We start from the raw sequence: 21297 nt of genomic DNA, 5'->3' as shown, positions 1-21297 counted from the left end.
AGGTGCAGCACCACACCAACACCCGGGCTGGTGGCGTTCGGAAGGCGACGGAATCGATAATTCTGGTTTCCGTCGGTTAAAAACCTGCTAGTGGTGGCACCGAGATTGCACCAATACTTTGGAACATCCGAACCAAGCCATAGCTGGAGCTAATGCGTTCCGTCCCAAACAGGTCGGCCAGTAGTACCGGCACCAGCAGGTACCAGCTACCCAAACACAGTCCATAGCAACCGGCACTGACCACAATCACGAACCAAGCGTTACTGCTGGATGGGATGGTAAGTACGGCGGTGCCAGCACCTAGAATACTGTTGCACAGAAAGAGGAGAGAGGGGTCAAGTTTCAACAGGGTGATACTAAAACCAAGAGTCACCGCTCACTCACCAGACAATGTAAGCCTTCTTCCTGTCAAACAGATCCAAATCCGATAACCAGCCCAGTGCAAGGCGTCCGATCAAGTCTAAGGCCGCACTGACAGCAACCAAATATCCTGCTTCCGATTTGGTGTAACCTGAAAATAGACGAAGGTGATGAGTGATATCAAGTGATCACTAAGGGCTAAAAGGTATCTTGAGACGACCTGCGAACGGTAACACTTACCAGCAGAAATTACGTACGCTGGCAAATAGTAAAGCATGTACGGACAACCAACCGACATTAAAGCTACCGAGAGGCACATTAGTATGAACGTGATGTCCTGCAGGAGTGTAATGTCCAGATATCTGCGGGGCCGAACAAAAAAAAAAGGTTAAGGACTTGCGTCATATACACAGAAGAACGAAACAACCATTACTTACTGGCTAATCTTCTCCAGCAACGTTGCGTTGTATGCCGTGTAAGGATCCTCATCGAAGATCTCATCCAAATCGCCCACCGGCGTTGGTATGATCATGCTCTTGCTCAGACCCCGATTGTTGTTCTGTGCCAGCCCCTTCGTCGGTACCATCGCGCACATGTTGTTCGAGCTCATTACAGTCGGTATTGGGCCGGCTGGTACCATCTTCTTTGGTGCCGCTTCCGGTGCCACGCCGACCGACTTGTCCAGTTCGTTCGGTGCGAGTAACAGTGGTCCCAGTAGTGGAGCTTCCCCACACACGACGCCCCCTTCCGTCATCCCGAGTGTCGTCTGTGATCCGATCGGCTGTTCCGACGGTTGGAGGGGCCGCGCTTGCGCTTCCTGCCGCTGGTGATGGAGCTGGTGCTGTTTGTAGCGCATACTGTTCCGTTTGGAGTCATAGCCGCTGGCGCGGTTCTTATAGACGCAGGTCGAATCGGTGCTCAGATCCTCGACCGAGTGCAGAATACTGCAGCTACGGATCGACGAAATGGGCTTAAGAAAGATTGCACTCGAGAGGATATCTTTCAGTTCGTCTTCACTTTCTTGGAGCGTTTTTTCCGTAATGTTGACTAGAAAATGGTAGCAATGGCATACATAGTAGGCAAAAAATGTAAGGTTATCCGGCTCTTGCTTGGCACATACACACACAGAATCACACAGAAACAAAGGGGCTTAACGGTAGGTGAGTTTCGAGTTCGATAGCGGAAAATGCCTTGAGGCTTATCCGCATTTGTTGCGAGTCCTTGCCAAGCGAGTTCGACGCTTGTCAGAGTCCCTATCGTTCTGGTTTCGCATTCACATTTTCCGATTTTGGACGGACGGCAGAATAAAAACAAAATGGCTGATGGGAAAACTAAGAACCTAGCACACATGTCTGACTGACTCCAGAAGAGCGGAAGGCTCTTCCGATATTCGTACTATCAAACACCATCTTGTTACACTACATCTACCTAGTCTGGTGTAAAAAGGCGGAAGGGTAGTTGTTAGATATTTCTGCAGAAAGTCCATCGCCAGTTGCCCCAATGTTACCACAGCACCCCGGTTCCACAGTCGATTTAATGACACACACACACACGCTAGTTCTAGTAACTCACTGTCATTATTTGCTCGATTGTGCTCCAAAAGTCGTCCCAAACCCCGCTGCCGCGCTCACTTCCCAAATAATACGCATTTTACTAAATCATTAGTAAGTAAACCATAAATGTAGAAACAAAATTAAACGTTTCTTGGCTTGAAACAGCGGATCATACTTAGGTGACTGGTAGAGAGTGTAGGAAGACATTTTGCAAATGCTAAAGTACCGAATTTGGTTCGACATCTTTCGCCTTTTTTTCCAAACCAACTCAACGATCGCAACAAACAGCAAACAAAATGGAAACAGAGCAGGGTTCATCTTTTTGCAAACAACGCTGAATTTGTTTCAAGCCGGAGCAACTTGCGGTAAATCCTGCAATCATTAAACTGATAAATAAATAACAAATAAAACGAAGGATAGAAGAGAAAACGGACAACACAAGCTGTTTGTACGATCACAAGATCTACGTCAATAATGAAAACACAAGTAATATTAACATGTGATTAATAGTAACAGAAGAGTGAAAGTAAAAACTATAAAGATGCTCAGGTGGGTCCAGTATTTGTTGACAATAGTGATGGGCCATGCGACTCTTTTTACGGATCGATCCGGAGTTCGACCAGTAAGTGCATCGACCTGAACCGCTCCGGGTCGCCTACGGATGGCTCCGACCCGGTAGGTTCGAGTCGTCCCACTCATCACTACTTGTCATACTATCACCGTAAGGAAAACCATAATGTTATCATGGTGGATCATATGTATTGATTCTGAAGCGGGAAGTGTACATGATCGGACTGATCATATCCATATCCCCTCTCCAATACCTTGCTGTACTCTCTTCTCTTACTCTCTTTATCTTTATCGCCTTATAGCTCTTTCTCTCTATGTTTGACTCGGTACGGAATCATTACAGCACCCGGATCCAAATGCCCCACACGTTGAACACGTTGTCGCGTTACATCACCCCCAAACACCAGGACATAGTCGATCGGAATACCGATCCATAGGCCATGGGCCGTGGGCAATATTGTGTTCTTTAGCGATCTTCTACATGTCTACATTGTAATCTTTCGATCGGTTTGTTTGGTTTTGATTTTTGGGGTTTTGAGGGGTTTTAGGGCTACTTTTAACAAAGTACAGATGATAGATACTTTATCTGCAAAAAATCTAGAAAAAATTAGAAGCGATTTTATGTGCTGTTCATCATTATAAACCCGGTAAATTAGTGCATGTGAGTTGGATTGGTTTCAGTTAGCTAGGTTCCATTTCAGACAGAAATTGTAGAAGAAAGGATTTAATTTTGGTTGGAGGTTGTGTGTAGTGTTGTGAAGTTTGTTGAAGAGTTTTGTGTGTGTGATCAAATCGCAACATAAGTGAAATAAATGTGCACATCAGAGCTCAAGATGATCCACAGTGCAGAAGACTTTCAGCCCCAAAAAAATCCCTTTATTTCTTCTGATGATGACGATACAAAAGCAACAGAAGAGATTAGAATGTGTATTGCCAGCGTGCCTTTTTGGCACTGCTAGACGGAGGTTCGAAGCATGGGACGAGGGATGGTTAAAGCAAAAAATAAAAGTAAAACTTTATGCATTACATGGATTTAGAAAATGGGAATACGTCGGTGAAGAAGGCCCCCGAATGTCTTCCTTAACGAACAAGCCCTATGAAGCTCATGCTTGATGGTTATAGGGCTTTTTTCACAAAACAAGACTTGGAAGTGACGTTGAATCAGATGGGAAGCACCTACACGAAAAGAAACTCCAAATTCTTGCTATGGAACTCTGTAATGCAACACCTAGCGAATCGATCATGCTGATGAGAAGCTTTGCTCCGAAATTACTAGAATTCACCAGTGGTTGATAGAGCACATGCTTTCCTACTGACGACCCATTACCCATCTTTTCCTAATTCATCTCATCTAGTTCCTTTATGCGTCTGGTCCTACGATCTCTCTGTCCCAGGACAATCTTCCAAACCGGCTTTGGAAGGACCTACAACCAGCCTGACGCGTAGAAGAAACGATGGAAAACACAAGGCTACACAACACTACTTACGATCTATCTGCTTTACACCTCGACAACGCAAGATCATCTTCCACAAGAAAAACTTAAAACTTCAAATCTGATGGCTGCGGCATGATGGCGTAACGTATGTATATTCAGCATCGAAGAACTGATCCTCACCACAGTCGCGCATTATTGCCCTACTTGAAACACACGTAACCTGAGTGAGTTAGCTTCCCCGTTTTTACTCCATATATTGCACCTTTTGTACAGCTAAAAGGGTGAATATAAGCGCGGACAGGCAGGCAAACAAAACTGGCACCCATTTGAACGGTGGTCCAAGGTGGTGTTTTCTTATGAGTTAGATTGATTGAGTGTTGGCAGAAAGGAGAGAATCTTTTTTTGAAATTCAACAAAGAAAAACGAAACTCAAAACATTTCGCAGTAAAAGCATGAAACTGCACCGAGAACCAACTTGCTTGCGGCGAACTTACCGAACTTGTTGTCGATCGTAAGGCTGTTGTTGCGGTTCTGATCGTCTAGAAACAGATCCTCCAAGCACCGTTTGCTTAGGTGATCTTCCGACGAGCTAAGGTGGCCCAGATTTTCGCGGAAATCGCTGCGCGATGAGAATTGCGTTCCTTCCTTGGATGGTTCGAGGTCTTGCTTCTTTTCCAGAGGGCGATAAAGGGCGCCGGACACGCACACGTGCAACATGCACCCTCCTTTAAAGAGAAATACAGAAATTTTGACCATCATTTAGGTACGCCGTAGAAGGGACCGAGATAAAGATGGTGTCGCTCTTACCCAGTATTAGCAGAGTGCCATGAAAACCGAACAGATGTATCAAACGTTCGATAAGCATTGGAAACACGAAGCTTCCCGCTGCCGTACCGGAGATGGTGATTCCATTCGCTAAGGCGCGATGTTTCTCAAAATACTGCGAAACTATAACGATCCCCGGTGTTGTAGAGAGACCTCCGCCAATACCTTTGGAAGAAGATTCAATTGCAAATAAGCATTATCAGGTAGACGAAGGTTGCATTGATCGTACATACCGGTCAGTATTCCAAAGGTAAAAAGCAAATGGTACATGCTAGTTGCAAAGTAGCTGAGCGTCAGTCCCAGACCACAGAACACCCCACCAATGATAACCACGATCCGGCAGGAAAAGCGCTGACAAAGGGCACTGGACAGTGGGGCCAGTACCAAACACAGCGCCGACAAAATGGCCGGTATCCACGAGGCGGTAGTGGCCGATGCATTTGGGAAGTTTTCCATTATCTCGACGTACAGCACGCCGTACGATTTGACCAGTCCGGCCACCCAGAACTGTACCGAAAATGCACCGAACACGATAATCCAACCGTAACCACCGTCCGGGGGACTATCGTCGTCATCCTCGCTGGTATCCGATGGTACCTGCTTTCGTTGCCGCTGGATATGAAGCTTTTGTCTGGTAGTTTTTTGTTTATTACACAAAATGTTATATTATATGAAGAAATTATTTAATATGCTGATTTTAATATTTTAATATGCTCATGATTGAAATTGACGCTTGTTTTATGAACTTAAAAATACAGTTGTTATGTTTTACTACTTTAGAAGCACGGAAATATCAAACAGTTGAATGGGAACTCATATAAGAGGATTACGTTACAGGAGAATTCTTGGGAGGAAAAGCCCAGTGTCGATCCACCCTAATTCTTTTGATGGAGCGAGGAAGTACTACTAGAGTGCAGAACCAACACCAGCAGGGAAGGCAAATAATAACTTCTCCCGAATCTCAGAGCTTGACGGACATCCCCACCTTTGCTCAGGTCGGATAGGTTAGCCTTTTTTCCTAGATAAGCCATGAGAAGAATTTAACTGGAGTGCGGAACTGGCATCTGTAGGGAAAGCAAATGGAAACTACTCCCGAGTCTCAGACCCAGTTTCGCACACGTTGGATGGGTTAGCCTTTTTCCCCTGAACAAGCCAGGAGAAGAATTTAGATGCGGACGAGTTATCCGGCGACGATTTCTCCTAATTCTTCCGATATAGCGGAGAAGTACTATTGGAGTGCTAGACTAACATCCGTAGGGAAGGCAAAGGCTAAACTTCTCCCAAATCTGAAAGAGAACCTCGCGAAGACTTACAAATATTAATGTCCATACATATATATGAATCGAACTAATAAAACAACACTCAAACTCCATACTATCCATTAACGACCTGAACACCTGAGCAAACAATCTCCCAAATCAAATCTTTTGCCCTTGGCCATTTAAAAGTAAACAAGTTGACCATCAAAAATTGTCCTATTGTCCAATGTCCTATTGTGAATTTTTTAGGAGGGCATAACTCAAACAATCAAGGCTAGGAAAGAATTATTTATACGTATTTGATGAAATAAATCATTTCAAACAGAGCAATACTCACTTTTTGCTTCTTATCTCACGAGATTTTGCTATCAACGGGCGCGCAGTTAAACTCGAAACAGTCAACAGGTTCTCATTGTCATCCTCGTCCAGCTCGGTCGAAGGCTGGGGCTCCACCGCTGCAGTACACCAGATAAACATTACGCATTACAAAAATTGCCATTCTTCACGCAATTCCCGAAACACACGTGACACATTGCGTCAGACCTACCGGTGTGTGGCTTGGCCAGGCTGTAGTGCGTGTCGAGTGCAAGCGAGGACGGTCTGAGCAGGGTATCGTTACGCCCACCCGCTGCTCCGGCCACTGGTTGCGGTGGTGGACCAAAGTCATCGAGCAGGGTCGCACCGTCGTTCGCGTACGTCGATCGTCGTCCGTCACCTTCGCCGGTAAACTTGCCGCCGGCCAATGGTGCCGTGGCCACCGTGGAATCGTTCGGCATGGTGGCGGGTTCCTTGCAGGCCGTGACGACCGGTGCGGACTGGATCGAGAACATGGATCCACTGTTCTCGAACTCGGCCAGCAGGGCGGCATTGAGAGGCGCCCGGCATCGCTGTTCCGGTATGGATGGATGGTAGACGCCATCGAAGAGTCGGTTATCATCCGCGTGGGGTTGTATTTCGATATCCTCCGAAAAGAGGCTTTGTGGGCGCAGGTACTGATTAAGACACTCCTGCGATGTCTGCAAATTGTGTAGATGTGTGTATGTGTGTTAGTGAAAAGCTCTTAATTAGGCTGACAAGTTGTTATAATGAGAGGCGACACATCAATTACCCTAATTATTCCATCAAAAGTGTGTTTCCTTCTAAGGTCATACCGCAGTCCTCACGACGAGGGTTACTCATACTCGCTCAGTCATGAGGTAAATCGCAAACAGCCTTGGAATAACCCACCCAACATTCCTCACTGATGACTACTCCTTCAATGCGCTCGCTTTGGCTAGCAGCATGATTCGCTTTATAATCGAATTGTTTGAAATATTTAATCAATAACCCACCACAATGCATGACAAGTTAAACATCCGTCTAATGGAAATGGGTTCCCTATTTCGTTTTTTGTTGTGCTGCTCCACAATCCAAATGCTGTTAACACGCGACCTTTTTTTCCCCCCATAGAGGATTCAAGCAAACCATGACAAATCATTTGATTTGTTTGGTTGCCAGCGTGGCTTTGACAGCGTGATGGGGAGAGCACGTGATTGCACAATGTGTTTTTGTTGGTGGAGGTTGTTTTTATTAATCGTTACAACTTTACTTAGTTAGAATAACTTTGTTCGCGAGGAGGAAATGAGCAAGAGTAACAGCAAATGATCACTTACACTCGTTAAAGTCTGCAAAGTTCGTCAATGCTAATGTAAACTGTTAATAAACATATCGTGAAGCGTGAAGTACCAGGCGGCTCCATTATGAAACAAAACGAGCTTATCTTCACTGCAACTTTCTTAGTCATGCACTAACGTTCCCGCAGCAGCTCTACTACGAAGCAAATCAAATAAAAGAAAGTCGATCGATTCAGTTTGCAGACATGGTAAAGCCAGCAATGTTTCACTTTGCCATCGAAATGCGCAGTTCGACCGAGCCATGTAATTTCTTGACCGGTGACAGGATTTATCGATAAAACTTTAAACTACTCGGGCTAGGGCTGACTGCTAAACGTACGAAGGTGCTCCAAATGTGTGCATGAAAAAGAAGAGTTTGTTTATCGCCATCCAACCGGGCATGTGGTAAAGGTCGTGCTGATTGAAACTTATAGCTTAACTCATTAAACTTTGTTCAACTTTTTTATGCGAACTTTAGAACTTTAATGACTCCGCCCTGTGTGCCGTCACCCTCCAGTATTTGAATTTTTCACAAGAATACATTGTACATCAATTCTATTGACGATTAATGCGCTAAGGGGAGCAAACGGGTGGGTGGGAAAACTTTATGCTTTTTCATGAATGCTTGTTAAAAACAAATTCTACCATTTTAAGGCCCGCTAGCGTCATGTGCACAATGACAAAAAAGGGTTGTGTTTTTTCCTTCCATCCCATTCCCCCGTGCTAAATTTAGCAAAATAACATTAAAAGGGCACACCGAAACGTGCCACATTTCTCCAGGCTCCGGTGCAAAAACCTCCGATCGGAAAACAAGCACCGCTCATGGTATAATTTTTCCAACCAATCATCTTCCCAAGGGCAAACCTTGTTGCCAGCCTACCAGTCACCCTGCGACCGAGTGTCTGACGTCTTTGCGACCTGTCACTGGAAACAACGGAGCACTGTGATGCATCGGGAAGCGATTGTACGACGACCATCACGGCCATGGCCACATTCCTGGCTGCATGGTGTCCTCGTCTCGGGAACCGAACACCACCAGGAGTGGGGTAAATTGATTGATTTCCCTGTGCTGCTCGAAACGGCAGCAACATGGACATGCCCGTTCCGGACTACGAACTACCCAAACCCCGAACAATGCCGGAACATTCCTGTAACGAAACCATTAAAGTGTAGTTTGTTTGTGCATGTTCTGTTTCATCGTCCCGGGGCACAAGTTACCATGCACCCACACGTGTCAATGCTAGAGCGGCTAGAGCAGGCTGCATTGTTAATGTCGCTTTATCGCAATGGGTCCAGGCGGGCATGATTGTTGCCAATCAATATTAGTCACTGTCTACTGTCCTCGGACTAATAATGATGTCATGATGTTTCGTTTGCAATTACTGGTACATAAAATCGAACCAAGCCCTAATGAACCGTGGGGCTGAATGTTTAGACCATTGTTTTTTGTAAACATGTGTTACATTTCCCAAGAATATGGCACTTACATATATTTATCAAGTTAAACATAACAAACCGTACAAACTTAACCGATCATAAAATTCATTTTTGTGCTCTTACTAACATTGAAAAATTTATGAATTCTTCTCCCAAACTAATGTAAATGACACTGAAAACATGAAACTATCAATTAATTGCTAAAAGACGACTTAATATGTACACCATACATTTCACAACCAATTTCAATCTTTGGTTTTGTTGCTTTCGTGCTCAAATACTAATGCAAATATCCTCAACACCCACTTGTATCTATTTATCAGAAAGTAATTAAGTATATGGCTTCTCCTATGAGGCTATGTGACTGAACAAACCTTTGACCATGTTGGCTTAAACTGTCCCACAGCCGAATACAGTTTGTATAAGGCAAGGGGTGGATCCAGGCGAATATTGACCATTCAAGCTATTTCCACTCTCGACATTATCAATTATTTATGTTCCTCAAAAAAAAATTTTGGAAGAAAATTAATTAACATAATTTAAGTTAGAACCAAACAATTAATGTTAAAACGATCATGATAAATATTTAACCAAACCTAACCTGTTTAATGTTAGAAAGGCTTCATGTTTTGTCTTTTTTTTTTTGCTGTGAAATATTGATCCACATGACTCCCAGGAAAAGGATCGGTGAAAAATATGAAACAATATCATCTACAACATGAACAATGTTCTACAATAAATAAACGTCCATGTCTGAGATGAAGCCGTGCATGTGACTATCATTCAATCGAAGAGACTCTCAACTGACCCCAACATCGGTTGTTGGATTTTTTTCTGGACGATCTTCTATGAGAAGGCCTTATCCAATCACGCCCCAATATTTATTTTAACGACACGTAAGGACCGATGTGACTAAGTGACTGAACATAAAAAGTTATTTAAAATTTTATGTTTTTTTTTAAATTATTATTTGTCAAATTATATGTGACAGTACGACACAACCCATCCAGCTTAACATGCATAAGCGATATCAAGTTTTATGTATTAGCTCTTGAGCTCTAATATGTATTAGAGCTCTTGAGCTCTAAAATATAAATCCAACGAGTTCGGTCACATTATCAACGGTAATTGTGGCAAGTGTACCACGTCAATTGATTTATGCTATAACATTCTGAAACTTCAGTTCTCCACTTCTCCAGTGCGAAAAAACAGTTCTCCAGTTCCCAAAAAAAACGTGTTTTCATGAAGGTTATAAAAATGGTTCAAAATTTGATGATAATTTGGGTATTGAGGCAAGAGTGCCACCCATACCGGGCATGGCGGTCATCTAAATAAAATAACCTGAATTTAAGAAATAAATAATAATCAGGTCAGCTGTTCGATTAGTATTTGCTAGAGGTAAATTTAGTTTGTGAATTCTTCCAATTTTGGGCATTAAAAATAGCTTCGTAACAACCAATACTTATCCACCAACTGTGACAGAGTATTATGGCAGAAGTTTCCTGATCTTCAACGGTTCGTAGCGCCGAAGTGTTCCTTTTGGTCACAAATCGCACTGCCGATTCTGTTCTAGCCACTGGCCACCTTTTTCGGGACTTAACCTGCTTATAAGTACACACCATCCTGCTTATGATGATACCACGTCATAAGTTCTCTATCTATCTCTCTCTCTCTCTCTCGCTCGTTCCTTGGCTTAACGACCTTCTAGGTCATGCCGGCGATCGGATGGTTTACTCGACTTACTGATATCACGAAGTTGGATAATCAGTCCTCATTATTTTTCTTCACGGTGCCTTCGTCTCTCACAGTGCCGATGAACCTCAAGGGACATCTTGTACCGTTTTGCCTCCTGATCGTTTCCTGTGCTATGCCGATTATCTACAAATTTTCTACCATTGCTGGAATGCTGTTCTATGCTCTGGTCGCCAAGATCCACATAGACTGCCTCGAAGGGCGTATGTGCATAGGTCCTTACTAGGTTTGCCGCCAGGAAAATCTTAGTGGAGCAATCCTCTGCACTACCCTGTTATGAGGTCAGATATCAGATATTCGGTTTAGTTTCCCTCGAGTCCCGTCATGCCAGTGCCCATATCCTCCTGTACCGCAACCCTCCTGCTATTGTATTCCCATGCTCTGCCTCTGCGCACAGCAGTGGGGTGTAAGGACCCTTTACTGCATGCGGAGCAAGCCTTTAAATCCGTGTCTCACCTTTTTGACTACCACCTTTCCTTAATATTCTTTCGTTCCCGCCTATTCTCACCCTAAGGCGTTAGGCTAGGTTAGGTTAAGTTAGGTTAGGATATTCTTAAGTTTCTTTATTTTGCAAGCAAATGTTTAAGCCACTAGACAAATAAATAAATTGAATTCAATTGAATTCCATTGAATTATGGGAGAATGATCCAGATTGGGTTTAAACCCCAGTCCTGCTGTGTGAAGATCGGTACCATTGTCACATCAACCTCTGAACAGTCCTATACATTCTATATGTACTTTTTTTAGTCAAATAATTTATAAGTTACAGCTTCTACCAATATTTGGGTTGGCTATCTTTAGCTACTGTCCTCAACAAAGCATTCCCTTCAAATTCCAAATATTCTGCCAGCCTTGCTGCTCCACTCTCGTGAATAATAAATAATGACCTCATTACTGTCAATTTCAAACCAAACAATTCCATTCACTGACTCTTGGGAGAGAAGGCTTTTTATTTCATGTGTTAAAAATAAACATCTCCATCAGCCATGAATATCACATATCGCAGCGAAAGCAGCAAGCCCGTGTGCGGTATCATCGTGAGCATCATTCAATTATGTTTCATCTGCCTTCGAGCGATTCTCTCCGTACACGACGAAACGATACAAAAATAATGTTCGTTTATTAGAAAGTCCTCCCCATTAAGCAAAGACACACTGCGGCAAAACAACAAACAACTGCAGTGTGGGCACGGAACGTAGCAAAAGCACACTGATAACTGCAGCCCTCCAAAGCCCTCCGAAGCAGCATTTGTGAGCAGAGCAGCGATTGAGCCTACGACTCCTTTGCCGTCCTGTGCACACCGAAACGCAGGACAGCATGTAGGTTAGCCCAACCCGGCCGAGTGCGAGTGTCGCGTTGCTGTCTGTGACCCACATTTTATGCAGCATCCCACCGTGTACCTTGCGTGTGCGTGTGTGCAGTTCGTTATTCCGTGCGTCCAACTGCACGAACGCAACGACACAAAGAGTCGCAATGGCAAGGGCACTCCATATCGAACGGAATGCTGTTCCGCCCAGATGACAAACGGGGAGTTATTTTTTTAATTAATAACGGCTGCCATTGCTTCCCGTTTTGATAGATGCAGCTGTTTTGCTGCTGGAACCGACGGGCATTGAGAGTGAAAATAGTGCGCCGTCTTTCCAGAAGTTCCAGTCCAGCGCCCTATGCTTCGTACCTATGTTTCGTAATCATCCACCGACCCGCGTGTGCAGTTCGTATGTCCCACGGCAAAGGCAGAATGACACAACAGCCGAGTCAACCATGCTCTCTCACCCTTCTGCTTGATCAGTACAGCACGTTCCTGCGCAAGTACGCTACCGGTACGCTGGTTTCATCATCATCGCCATCATCACCAACATCATCATTGTCATTGTCATGATACGCAAATGATACCTTCACCCACCGCCGTATGTCAGCAATGTGTTGGTAGAGGAGTAGGCAGATAAGCCCGACCATGCCTAGCGGATACCCCAGCCGACCAAGAACTCAACCTGGCCCGACCCGACGCGAAGCAGTAGTGGGAAGGTAGAGATGGATATCGATTTTCCACGAACTTGTGCAGCTGCTGCAACAGTGCCACCCTCTATGAAACCTCCTTCCCAAGCCCCTTGTTCCTACTTACCTGGAGATTCCATTCTTTTGGCAGAGACATTTTTCGTAGATGGATGTGGCGAACTTTCCGTTCTTGAAACTTGGTTTCATTGGACTAATGGTGTTTTTGGTCGTGTTCTGGTTTCGTGTGTGTGTGTGTGGCCGGCAGTTAAGGATTGTGCACCACCAAGATGGCTCACGGAACAGGACTTCCTCTTCGATTGCGGTTTTGTGCTGCTGGTTTGTTCGTATTCCGTATTTTCGTATCGCGCGACCCCTCCGTCACGAGGACACTTTCTGACGTACACAAAACACTTCTATTTCCCCGGACCGGAAATGAAATCCCCGCTGGAATGTCCCCACCGTCACCCTTTCTAATCACACATTGTGGTCCGATGCAGGAAATTTGATCGAAGTTCTTTGTTATCGGAGGACTTCGATGGCTAATGGCTTATCAATGGGGGTATGTCTACTACTCTGTATTGTCTCGTGTCACTTTTGGGTTACAGGTTCGCTTCTAGAATCTAGTATTTTTTACTCACTATGGTGCTAAGGAACCTAATACTGCCACTGTCTGTAATTTGCTAGTAATTGCGCTACTTGTCTCCCTAAGGATTTGTGAGTATTGTTGACGTCTAACGGCTGCTAGTTTATGTAATACTATCACCCAAACTGTCTCTGAGACAATTAGACTACCAGGTAGGTAAAGCTTGGCTCTGATTTTTCCTCTCTGTCCCTACCGACCTTGTCCGTTTGTCCGCGTTTTGTTTGGCAATCTGTTTCTACTGGTCTTGCGGGAAAAAAAATCTACTTCTCCGCACACGTAACACTCGAAAAACGCCCCACAAAGGAATGGGTACACCGTAATCCGATTGCACAGTCGGCCGCCTGCCTATATATCGAGGCTACTTCCGGCAGAACGGTGAAGAACGCTGAAGGAACAATTATCTAACTATTCGCTACTCTTTGCACCGTACTTTTCTTCGCGGAAAAGAAAAAGATTAACCTAAGGAAGAGCCTAACCTAGCTTACTTCCCGAATCGGTGGTATGTAGTTATGAGATACTTTTTTTTTCCTTTTTACTATCCTCCTTCTCACACACACGCACAAAGGAAGCAGTACCGAACGGGGAAAATTTGCGTGAAGGGTATTTTTCCTCTGTGCTTCGGTGTGTAAAGCTGCACAAAACACACAACAAGGATCTTCACCAAACTGCTGGCTGAGGTGCACACTGAGTAGAGTGGTCCAAAAAATGGAATTGACTGCCCGTCAACTGACTGACCACCACTTCCCGTTCGAGTACCGTTTGCTTCTGGCAGACGGGATTTTTCCACCCGAAGCTGTGTCGGGTGTTGGGAATACCAGAACGAGACACCCGCAACTCGGTCGCTTATTTCTCTTCCACTCCTGCGCACATTTGTTATCAGACGATACATTTTTGCTGGCACAGCTGCGCGTTTGCAATGTTTTCCATGCCAGGTTTATGGCTGGGCAGGTTTTGACAGGACGACTGTCGTCCTGGCGTATGATACCATAAAATGGGTAACCAGGGTTGAGACCTAAAGTGGGTGAGAGTTTTTGCAGAAGTTATCGTAAATTTTACGAAGAGTTGCATCATATTGCATAATAGATTCTATGATGTATTGTTTATTTAATTTTTAGAAAGCATTTTGTACCTGGAAAAGGACCAGACGATATACATATATTCATGCACTGTATCACACTGCTTTCAAATGTCATTAACCTTACCTTGACCTTGAAATAGTGGGTTAATGATCAACCAATATAATTAGTTTAGTTTTCAAAAACTTTTATTGATTTATTTTTATATTTTAGTATAAGGATTTACCGCTGTATTGTCTTCAGTCTCATGTAAGTAATATTTTACTAATCTTGGGTAACGAAATCTCAAGCCTTTTTTGAGTAAAAATCATACTGGCAGTCTGGGAATCGTTTGAACGCATAACCAAACGAACAACTGTCCATGTGGCATTAAAACAATGGGTTTAGAACAATGAATAATTTCTGTAAAGTTCAAATTAACAATAATAAATTACCATTAGAACTCTGAACAAATTCTTCTCTATTTTGTAATAACGATCGAGTGAAGGTTCCCTACTTTCGTGAAAATAATGCTAAAAATTTTTTTAAATCGATTGATTTTCTTTAATTGTTCAAATGAATATTTTGAATGACAGCAATTTTATACAATTCGAGTCAAAAATCCAATGTAACTACAGCTCATTCTAAACGAGTATGCCCGGGGCAAGGCAAAATCCTAGGAGGAATTGCCTTGTGAACAGTGGCGGATGAATATATTCGAAGGCCCTAGACGGCATGGATGTTTGGCCCCAAAGATACTAACACGGGGCCCCTTTTACTAGACCCCTTGTGCCAAGCAGCTATCTGAGCTCTAGATGGCCGCGTATTCCGCCCACCGTTAGATCCGTTAGTGCTTGTGAAATTTGTAATTAGTCAAGACATGTTGTGATTGGGCTTCAACGGCGAATTCTACTCATTGATTAATTTGGTAATTTATTTGTATTTTCAACGGACCACAAAGTGCTGTTAATATTTTTCAAAGCTATCTAAATTTTTAACACAAAGCGCTGGCCGTCACGAGGACGTCAACGAGTGCACGGACTCACGGAACAGATTAGGCTCGTAGCAGGCACACACAACACTAAACTCTACAGAATTGATTAGTGAAATCGATATGAGTACAGCGTTTCTCAAAATCAAATAATTTCCTAGCACGAAGAGTTCTCGTCCCGGCGTTAAGGATGATCGCGAAGAGTAAAGCCGGCGATTTCTTTTCGATTGTCCAAAATGCTCGCTACAAATGATCTCTACATGTTACAGGCACGTTGCTGCAGCGTATCTAGACCGAAGAGCCCACAACAACTTTTACTGTGATCTGCGGAAGCCCACCAAAAACTTATACCGAATTTTGTGTATTTTCGCTGGATAGACTCCATGAGCTAGCTGATATCGAGCAGTCGAAGGCTACCACACAACGGAGACGTATTCAGACGCATCAACAAGCCTATAAGCTGGTAGCACCTGGCGACTATGTGCTCCATTGGGTCACAAAAGTTCAATTTATCGTCAAGGAGCGCTCCAAGGTCCCTTGCACACCGTTAAGCAGGCATATCACTTCTCGACACATAACCCCAGACCATTCGCGGTTCAAAATTGTCTGAAGCAAAAGTTGGTCGCTTGGCATCGGATTGGAAAAGAAGTTTGAGCCTGTTAGTCTGAAGTTTCGCAAACAGAATGGAGCATGTAGAATACGGTCAAAGGCAGTCTTTACATACATACCACTTTAAGTGCCACATAGTTCCAGTATTAAAAACCTTCCAACAATTCTTCTATTCTCACCATTAACATGCTAACCTTCGAACGATCTTACATTCAACTTGAACTCTGTAAACCTTCCAAAAAAACCATGCGTAAACACTTTTCGCATTTTTCAAACTTTTCGCATTTTTTGGTAACCTTTCCCGAAGCGAAGTCCTTCAGCAATTCTTCCGGGTTTTCACTCCCAAACGGATCGTGGTACAATCCGCCAAGTAACACCTCAATAGGTCAGCTTCACAGGAGGTTATCGTTACACCCGGTGCACCCCTGGAGTGGTAGCTGACTTTTCGCGAAACAAATGAAATGCCTCCGACCGTTCTGCAGCGTTCCATACTACTGATAGCAGCAGAATGACTGTTTTCCTGGTGCAAACGGTAGGGTGTCACCCGATGGTTTTGCAACAATATCGCAACTATGCGACCGCTTTGGAATGACAAAAACCTTCCGTTCCAACACGTGTATATATACGCGCGGTTTATGCCGATGTTACGGTGTTATTTTATTGCTTCAAGCCCAAAAACATTGTATCTGCTAAGCGATTCCAGAAGCATGAAGCTGTTTGCCATTCCTTTTCTGTGTGTGGTATCGATCGGTGTGCAAACGGTTGGTGCGAAGCTGTTGTACAAAAATGTGGAAACGTTTGACTTTGGTAATGAGCTGGAAAACAACAACGATGAGCAGGGCAAGTCTCGATCGAACCGTACCCAGGAACGCATCAATCTCACCGTGCCAGGTATGGGAGTTATTGATCGCAAAGAGATCAACGGTGAGGGGATTTACTTTAGCATGACTCGTACTGCAATCATTTCAGGCACCAAGTGGTGTGGACCAGGTAACACTGCAAGTGATTATGAGGATCTTGGCTCGAACTCTGAAGTTGACATGTGCTGCCGCGATCACGATCATTGCGATAATATCCCAGCCGGTGAAACCAAATACGGACTAAAGAATAACGATTACTTTACGAGGTGCCATTAGCGGTTGTGATCTTCCAGTAAGAATTACTAATAATCTTAGTCCTCTCCCACACACAGACTACACTGCAAATGTGATCGCGACTTCCAAAACTGTCTGCGCCGAGTGAACACGACCTTCTCCAACAAACTTGGTAACTTTTACTTCACGGTGCGAGATCAGTGCTACAAAAAGCAACACCCAATAGTGGATTGTGCAGAGCATACAAACAAGTGAGCTTAAGTACAGGAACTCATCCAACTTTTCTCTTCACTAACACCATTGCGTGTTCTTTGTATGTTGATAGAATTTTCCTTCGCCGCTGTGTACGCTACGTGCTGGACACCTCTCGCAGTGACATGTGGCAATGGTTCGATCTACCATTCTACGATGGCAACATGCTGGACGGATTTTAAAGAAAAGGGATAAAAAGTAAACGGGAAGCATCTTTATTTGAGTGGTATAATAAAATCTTCCGATTCCGGTTACTGTATCACATCGTTAAGCGCATCGTTCGATTCTCGGAGACTGGGACGGAAATGCATCCACAACAACATTCGCCGCGATCTCGTAGTAGTAGTAATAGAAGTAGTAGCTGCTTCAGCTTCGATAGGACAAGAAACCTGCCAAGGACACATAAACATTAGGAATAAAGCAATCCACCATCAATATAACCCTATGCTCTTGCTTCATTCGTTGACTAGATCGTTTAGCTATAGACCCTAGAGCTACGGACAACTGCTCCTCTTCCCCTATTCGCTCTTAGTCTTCTCCGCCAGGAACATATTTCGGAAGGTGGCCGTTTTGAACAGTGGTACCGAAAGTACAGCCCCAACACACGATCCAATCCAGTACACGATGATGTGCTCCAGGGCCGAATTACCAGCACAGCCCCACTTCAGTGCGGTCGCCAGCACCGGATTAAAGTACCCGCCCGAGTAGTTGAATGCTGCAAACATAAAGATAGCTGTGCGTTACATTCGTGACGGTAGTGTGACGATCCTGCTAGGATTTCCCTTTACCGGCAACCACTAGGCTGGTACCGATGAACGAATCGATGAACGCGCCAAACCGGGCATCCTTCTCGGAGATCACCTTCGACGCAAGCCGGCAACAGAGCGTGGCGAATCCTTCAATAAACGCACCAAGGTATAGGTTGACCTAGGAGAGAAAAAAAAGGAAAGATGATAAGACTGATCCGTTGAGTTCTTTAAAATGAGGAACTTCCTCAAACTCAAACGCACCTGAAGATCCGCTTTGCAGTCCTCAAAGGCACGGCCTTCGTGTGTTTCTGCCAGCTCCAGCCACCAGTAAAGCTGCACGTAGCGGAATATACAGCAGCCACCCATAAGCTGGGCCCATATTTTGAGGGCAGCCTCCTTGAAGCTCACTTCGCCTGGTGGTAAATAAGTTTATTAAAAGAAAAAAAAACAATCTTTTAAACGTTGTTCAAAAAATAAACAAATAAAACTAAGCAATAAAACATCTTATATCCAATATATATTCCAGAAAAACCTTTCATCTAGCGGTATAAGGCAAAAAACAAGGGAGAATGCTTTGAGAATTTCTACGAAAAAAGGACGCCAAGCTGTAATATTTCTCCTCCTTGGCTTAACGAAGACTGAGGTCATGCCCATCTAATGCCAGTCAATCCACACTATGTGGGAATGGTCCGGAGTAGTTTGGCACATTCGGGACCCGGAAGATTCGAAGGTTCAATCGATTGATTGATTCGATCCGCTTGGATTCGGATTCGATTGGTATTCTATCCTATTCGATACGATATGGATTCGATTAGTATAGAGATTCGATAAAGAATAGATAGAGATTCTATACGATTAGAAATCTTTGGCTTATTTAAATGGGATTGAGGGTGAAATGGCTAAAAAAATAAACATGAAATTAAATTAAATGCGTATGGGAAGTGGAAATTTCAGTAATTGTCATACTTTTTGCCGAACCGGATTCAGATTACGATTATGAGATTCGAATCCCAATTAGTATTTGGATTCGAAGATTCGAATCTCCGTTGGTAGTCACTTTTCCCAACACTAGTCCAAAAGAGATTTGATCTCCCAAGCCGAGCCATAACACAGTAAACTTTGGTCAGAATGATCCCTGATTACGAATGTTTCGAATTCAATATAATGCACCATCTGTTAGACTACAACTTTCCAATTTATCGCATCCGCTAAGGACTGTCAAATTACTTCTAACCTAACACCCACCTCAACTTCAAGCGTTAAAGGGTTAAATTGATTTGTAAATAAGTTTCATTGCCTTATTCAATTATTTAAACGAGCCTGCTCATACCGTAATTTAAGATACTCTATACTGAATCATTTTTTTTTAAGATTTAATTTACAAATTAATGTAATAATTAATTGAAAGTATATTTACTTACTTAAATTATATAAAAACTAGTTAAAATAGGATTTTTTTGTGTGTTAGAAACCAATAGTTTTATAAACCAATACATGCTTGCATGAACCATAGAAAATTTGTTATATTCGTTTTCAATATTATTTCCTTTCCTTGTTGGATTTTGTTTTCAGATTTCTTCGAAAAAAATTCTGATTAATTTTAATTTATCTTTTGAATCTTTTTCATTTTTGTTCATTTTTTCTCTGTTCATTTGGCAATCAAAAATATTTTTTTATGATTGTTAACACATTTCTTTGTTTTTCATCTTAATTTCTATATGTTAATTATATGCGTTAATTTTCTGTTCCATCTTCCGTTTGCAATGATCTTTAATGATTTTTGTTTTGCGTTATTTTGCATACAGAAAATAGCATTCAATTTCCGCTTGGCAATGGTTTGGCGCGGTTTAGCAATACGCTTACTAGCAGCTGATGGTGAAAGCAGTTAAAAATAAATTCATTCCCCCAAGTGTACGATTGAGGTTTTGATTTTTTGCTATGAGTGCTCTAAGAACCAAACAAACCAACAAAAAAAAGTGAGTCTAATAAATAGAAAAGGACAGTTTTTTAACGGCTGCACGTTCCGCGGACGATTCTAGAGCACCAAATCAGCGTTAATGAGCTTAAACCGAAGCGCATCGAAACGATCGCGATCACGTTTTACTTATATAACAGACTAACCTTCGACTATTTGTTCCATATAGGTGTAGGGACAGGCCGTTGCCGAGCCCCAGTTACGGCCCCACCAAATGGTGAGCGTGAACAGGAACACGGCGTACGTCGCGACGCCGAAGTTGTCCGCCACTGTAAGAGCAGGTCAGCAATTGAGCAATCAGGTTAGTGAAGTGAGGCCAACACCAAGCCAACTTTATCCACAACTCTGTACCGATTATCAGCTCGAAGCAACATCCGCACAGTTCTGCCGCTGCGATCGCTTCGAAGATTAAATCCTTCACCAGCCCATCTTTCGACATGCGTTCGTTTAGTCTACGCGCCACGATCGCAAAAATGCAGGTTAACGCGATAAAAAATGCACTATATCCTAACTGTTCTATGGTCGCCATTGTTTGTCAGTTTTTTTTAAATTACGTTTTACGTTCGATATCTCCAAAAGAGGGTTTAGCCGTTTCACCACAAATCACCACCAGCAGGGGAATAAATAATAATTAAGCTACCGAAAATATTGTCACTAGTTTGCACCGCTCTTTTTGGGCAGCTCGCGATACAAGCGCGATCGCGATCGGTCACCGTGCTTGACTGTCGCGATCGGATGTAAAAATAAACCGCCAGACCAGACAAGATACACTTCGGTAAAGGTCTCTCGCAAATTGCTATGCTGCTGTAAACCGTTCGCTACTACCGGGAGGATCTCCACATAGCAGCATACGGTAAACATGGAAGCCAAGAGAGAAGCGTGTTTGTACGATCGTTACGCAGCAGCATCAAGATGCAGCGGTGGCTGAGTGGTTTGGTTTGATGCTCCACTCTATGATGGTGCTTTTTTATGTTTGCCAATCATAACGTCTGACCTTCGTTAGCTCTCAGGGATGGCGACTGAGCGAAATAGCGATCTTCCATTTGTTTGGGTTGCAAAAAATGACGAGCAAATGAAGTCAAGCAGTGAG

At 43.5% G+C, this 21297-nt stretch overlaps 4 protein-coding genes across 4 annotated transcripts in view; 1 reads left to right on the top strand and 3 right to left on the bottom strand.

The window, feature by feature from the left end:
• LOC126556500 (uncharacterized) overlaps positions 1 to 21297 on the bottom strand; it is a 518397-nt gene that overhangs the window by 403 nt on the left and 496697 nt on the right. The window contains exons 2-11 of the mRNA XM_050211763.1: positions 12967 to 13055; positions 6551 to 7019; positions 6341 to 6458; positions 4978 to 5375; positions 4727 to 4909; positions 4414 to 4644; positions 798 to 1407; positions 601 to 722; positions 385 to 511; positions 85 to 308 (exon numbers count right to left, since the gene is read on the bottom strand). Coding sequence (XP_050067720.1) covers positions 85 to 308; positions 385 to 511; positions 601 to 722; positions 798 to 1407; positions 4414 to 4644; positions 4727 to 4909; positions 4978 to 5375; positions 6341 to 6458; positions 6551 to 7019; positions 12967 to 12996 — 2512 coding nt within the window. The 5' untranslated portion in view covers positions 12997 to 13055. The remainder of the gene's footprint in view (positions 1 to 84; positions 309 to 384; positions 512 to 600; positions 723 to 797; positions 1408 to 4413; positions 4645 to 4726; positions 4910 to 4977; positions 5376 to 6340; positions 6459 to 6550; positions 7020 to 12966; positions 13056 to 21297) is intronic.
• The window catches only part of LOC126555987 (heat shock 70 kDa protein cognate 5), a 56580-nt gene that overhangs the window by 24248 nt on the left and 11035 nt on the right, over positions 1 to 21297 (bottom strand). The window lies entirely within an intron of this gene.
• Positions 16845 to 17697, top strand: LOC126556331 (phospholipase A2-like). The gene is made up of 4 exons (XM_050211584.1): positions 16845 to 17028; positions 17107 to 17263; positions 17330 to 17482; positions 17557 to 17697. Exons 1-4 carry the CDS (start codon positions 16845 to 16847, stop codon positions 17663 to 17665), a joined length of 603 nt encoding a protein of 200 aa, XP_050067541.1. The 3' UTR covers positions 17666 to 17697.
• Positions 18002 to 20736, bottom strand: LOC126556269 (aquaporin-11). Its single transcript, XM_050211506.1, has 5 exons — positions 20559 to 20736; positions 20354 to 20476; positions 18494 to 18645; positions 18272 to 18410; positions 18002 to 18198 (listed from the first exon to the last, which is right to left on the bottom strand). The coding sequence occupies exons 1-5, from the start codon at positions 20734 to 20736 to the stop codon at positions 18002 to 18004; spliced, it is 789 nt and encodes a 262-aa protein (XP_050067463.1).

This window comes from Anopheles maculipalpis, chromosome 2RL (genome assembly GCF_943734695.1).
Source record: "Anopheles maculipalpis chromosome 2RL, idAnoMacuDA_375_x, whole genome shotgun sequence".
Classification (NCBI taxonomy): Eukaryota; Metazoa; Arthropoda; class Insecta; order Diptera; family Culicidae; genus Anopheles; species Anopheles maculipalpis.
This window is presented reverse-complemented; position numbering and strand designations above follow the sequence as displayed.

Excerpts from the sequence above, each read along its gene's own strand:
- LOC126556269 (XM_050211506.1), bottom strand. The coding sequence starts at position 20,736 with ATGGCGACCATAGAACAGTTAGGATATAGTGCATTTTTTATCGCGTTA. Across the intron at positions 18,411-18,493 it reads ACTGCAAAGCGGATCTTCAG|GTCAACCTATACCTTGGTGC; the intron begins GTGCGTTTGAGT and ends TTTCTCTCCTAG. Across the intron at positions 18,199-18,271 it reads TACCAGCCTAGTGGTTGCCG|CATTCAACTACTCGGGCGGG; the intron begins GTAAAGGGAAAT and ends TTATGTTTGCAG.
- LOC126556331 (XM_050211584.1), top strand. The coding sequence starts at position 16,845 with ATGAAGCTGTTTGCCATTCCTTTTCTGTGTGTGGTATCGATCGGTGTG. Across the intron at positions 17,264-17,329 it reads AATAACGATTACTTTACGAG|ACTACACTGCAAATGTGATC; the intron begins GTGCCATTAGCG and ends TCCCACACACAG. Across the intron at positions 17,483-17,556 it reads TGTGCAGAGCATACAAACAA|AATTTTCCTTCGCCGCTGTG; the intron begins GTGAGCTTAAGT and ends GTATGTTGATAG.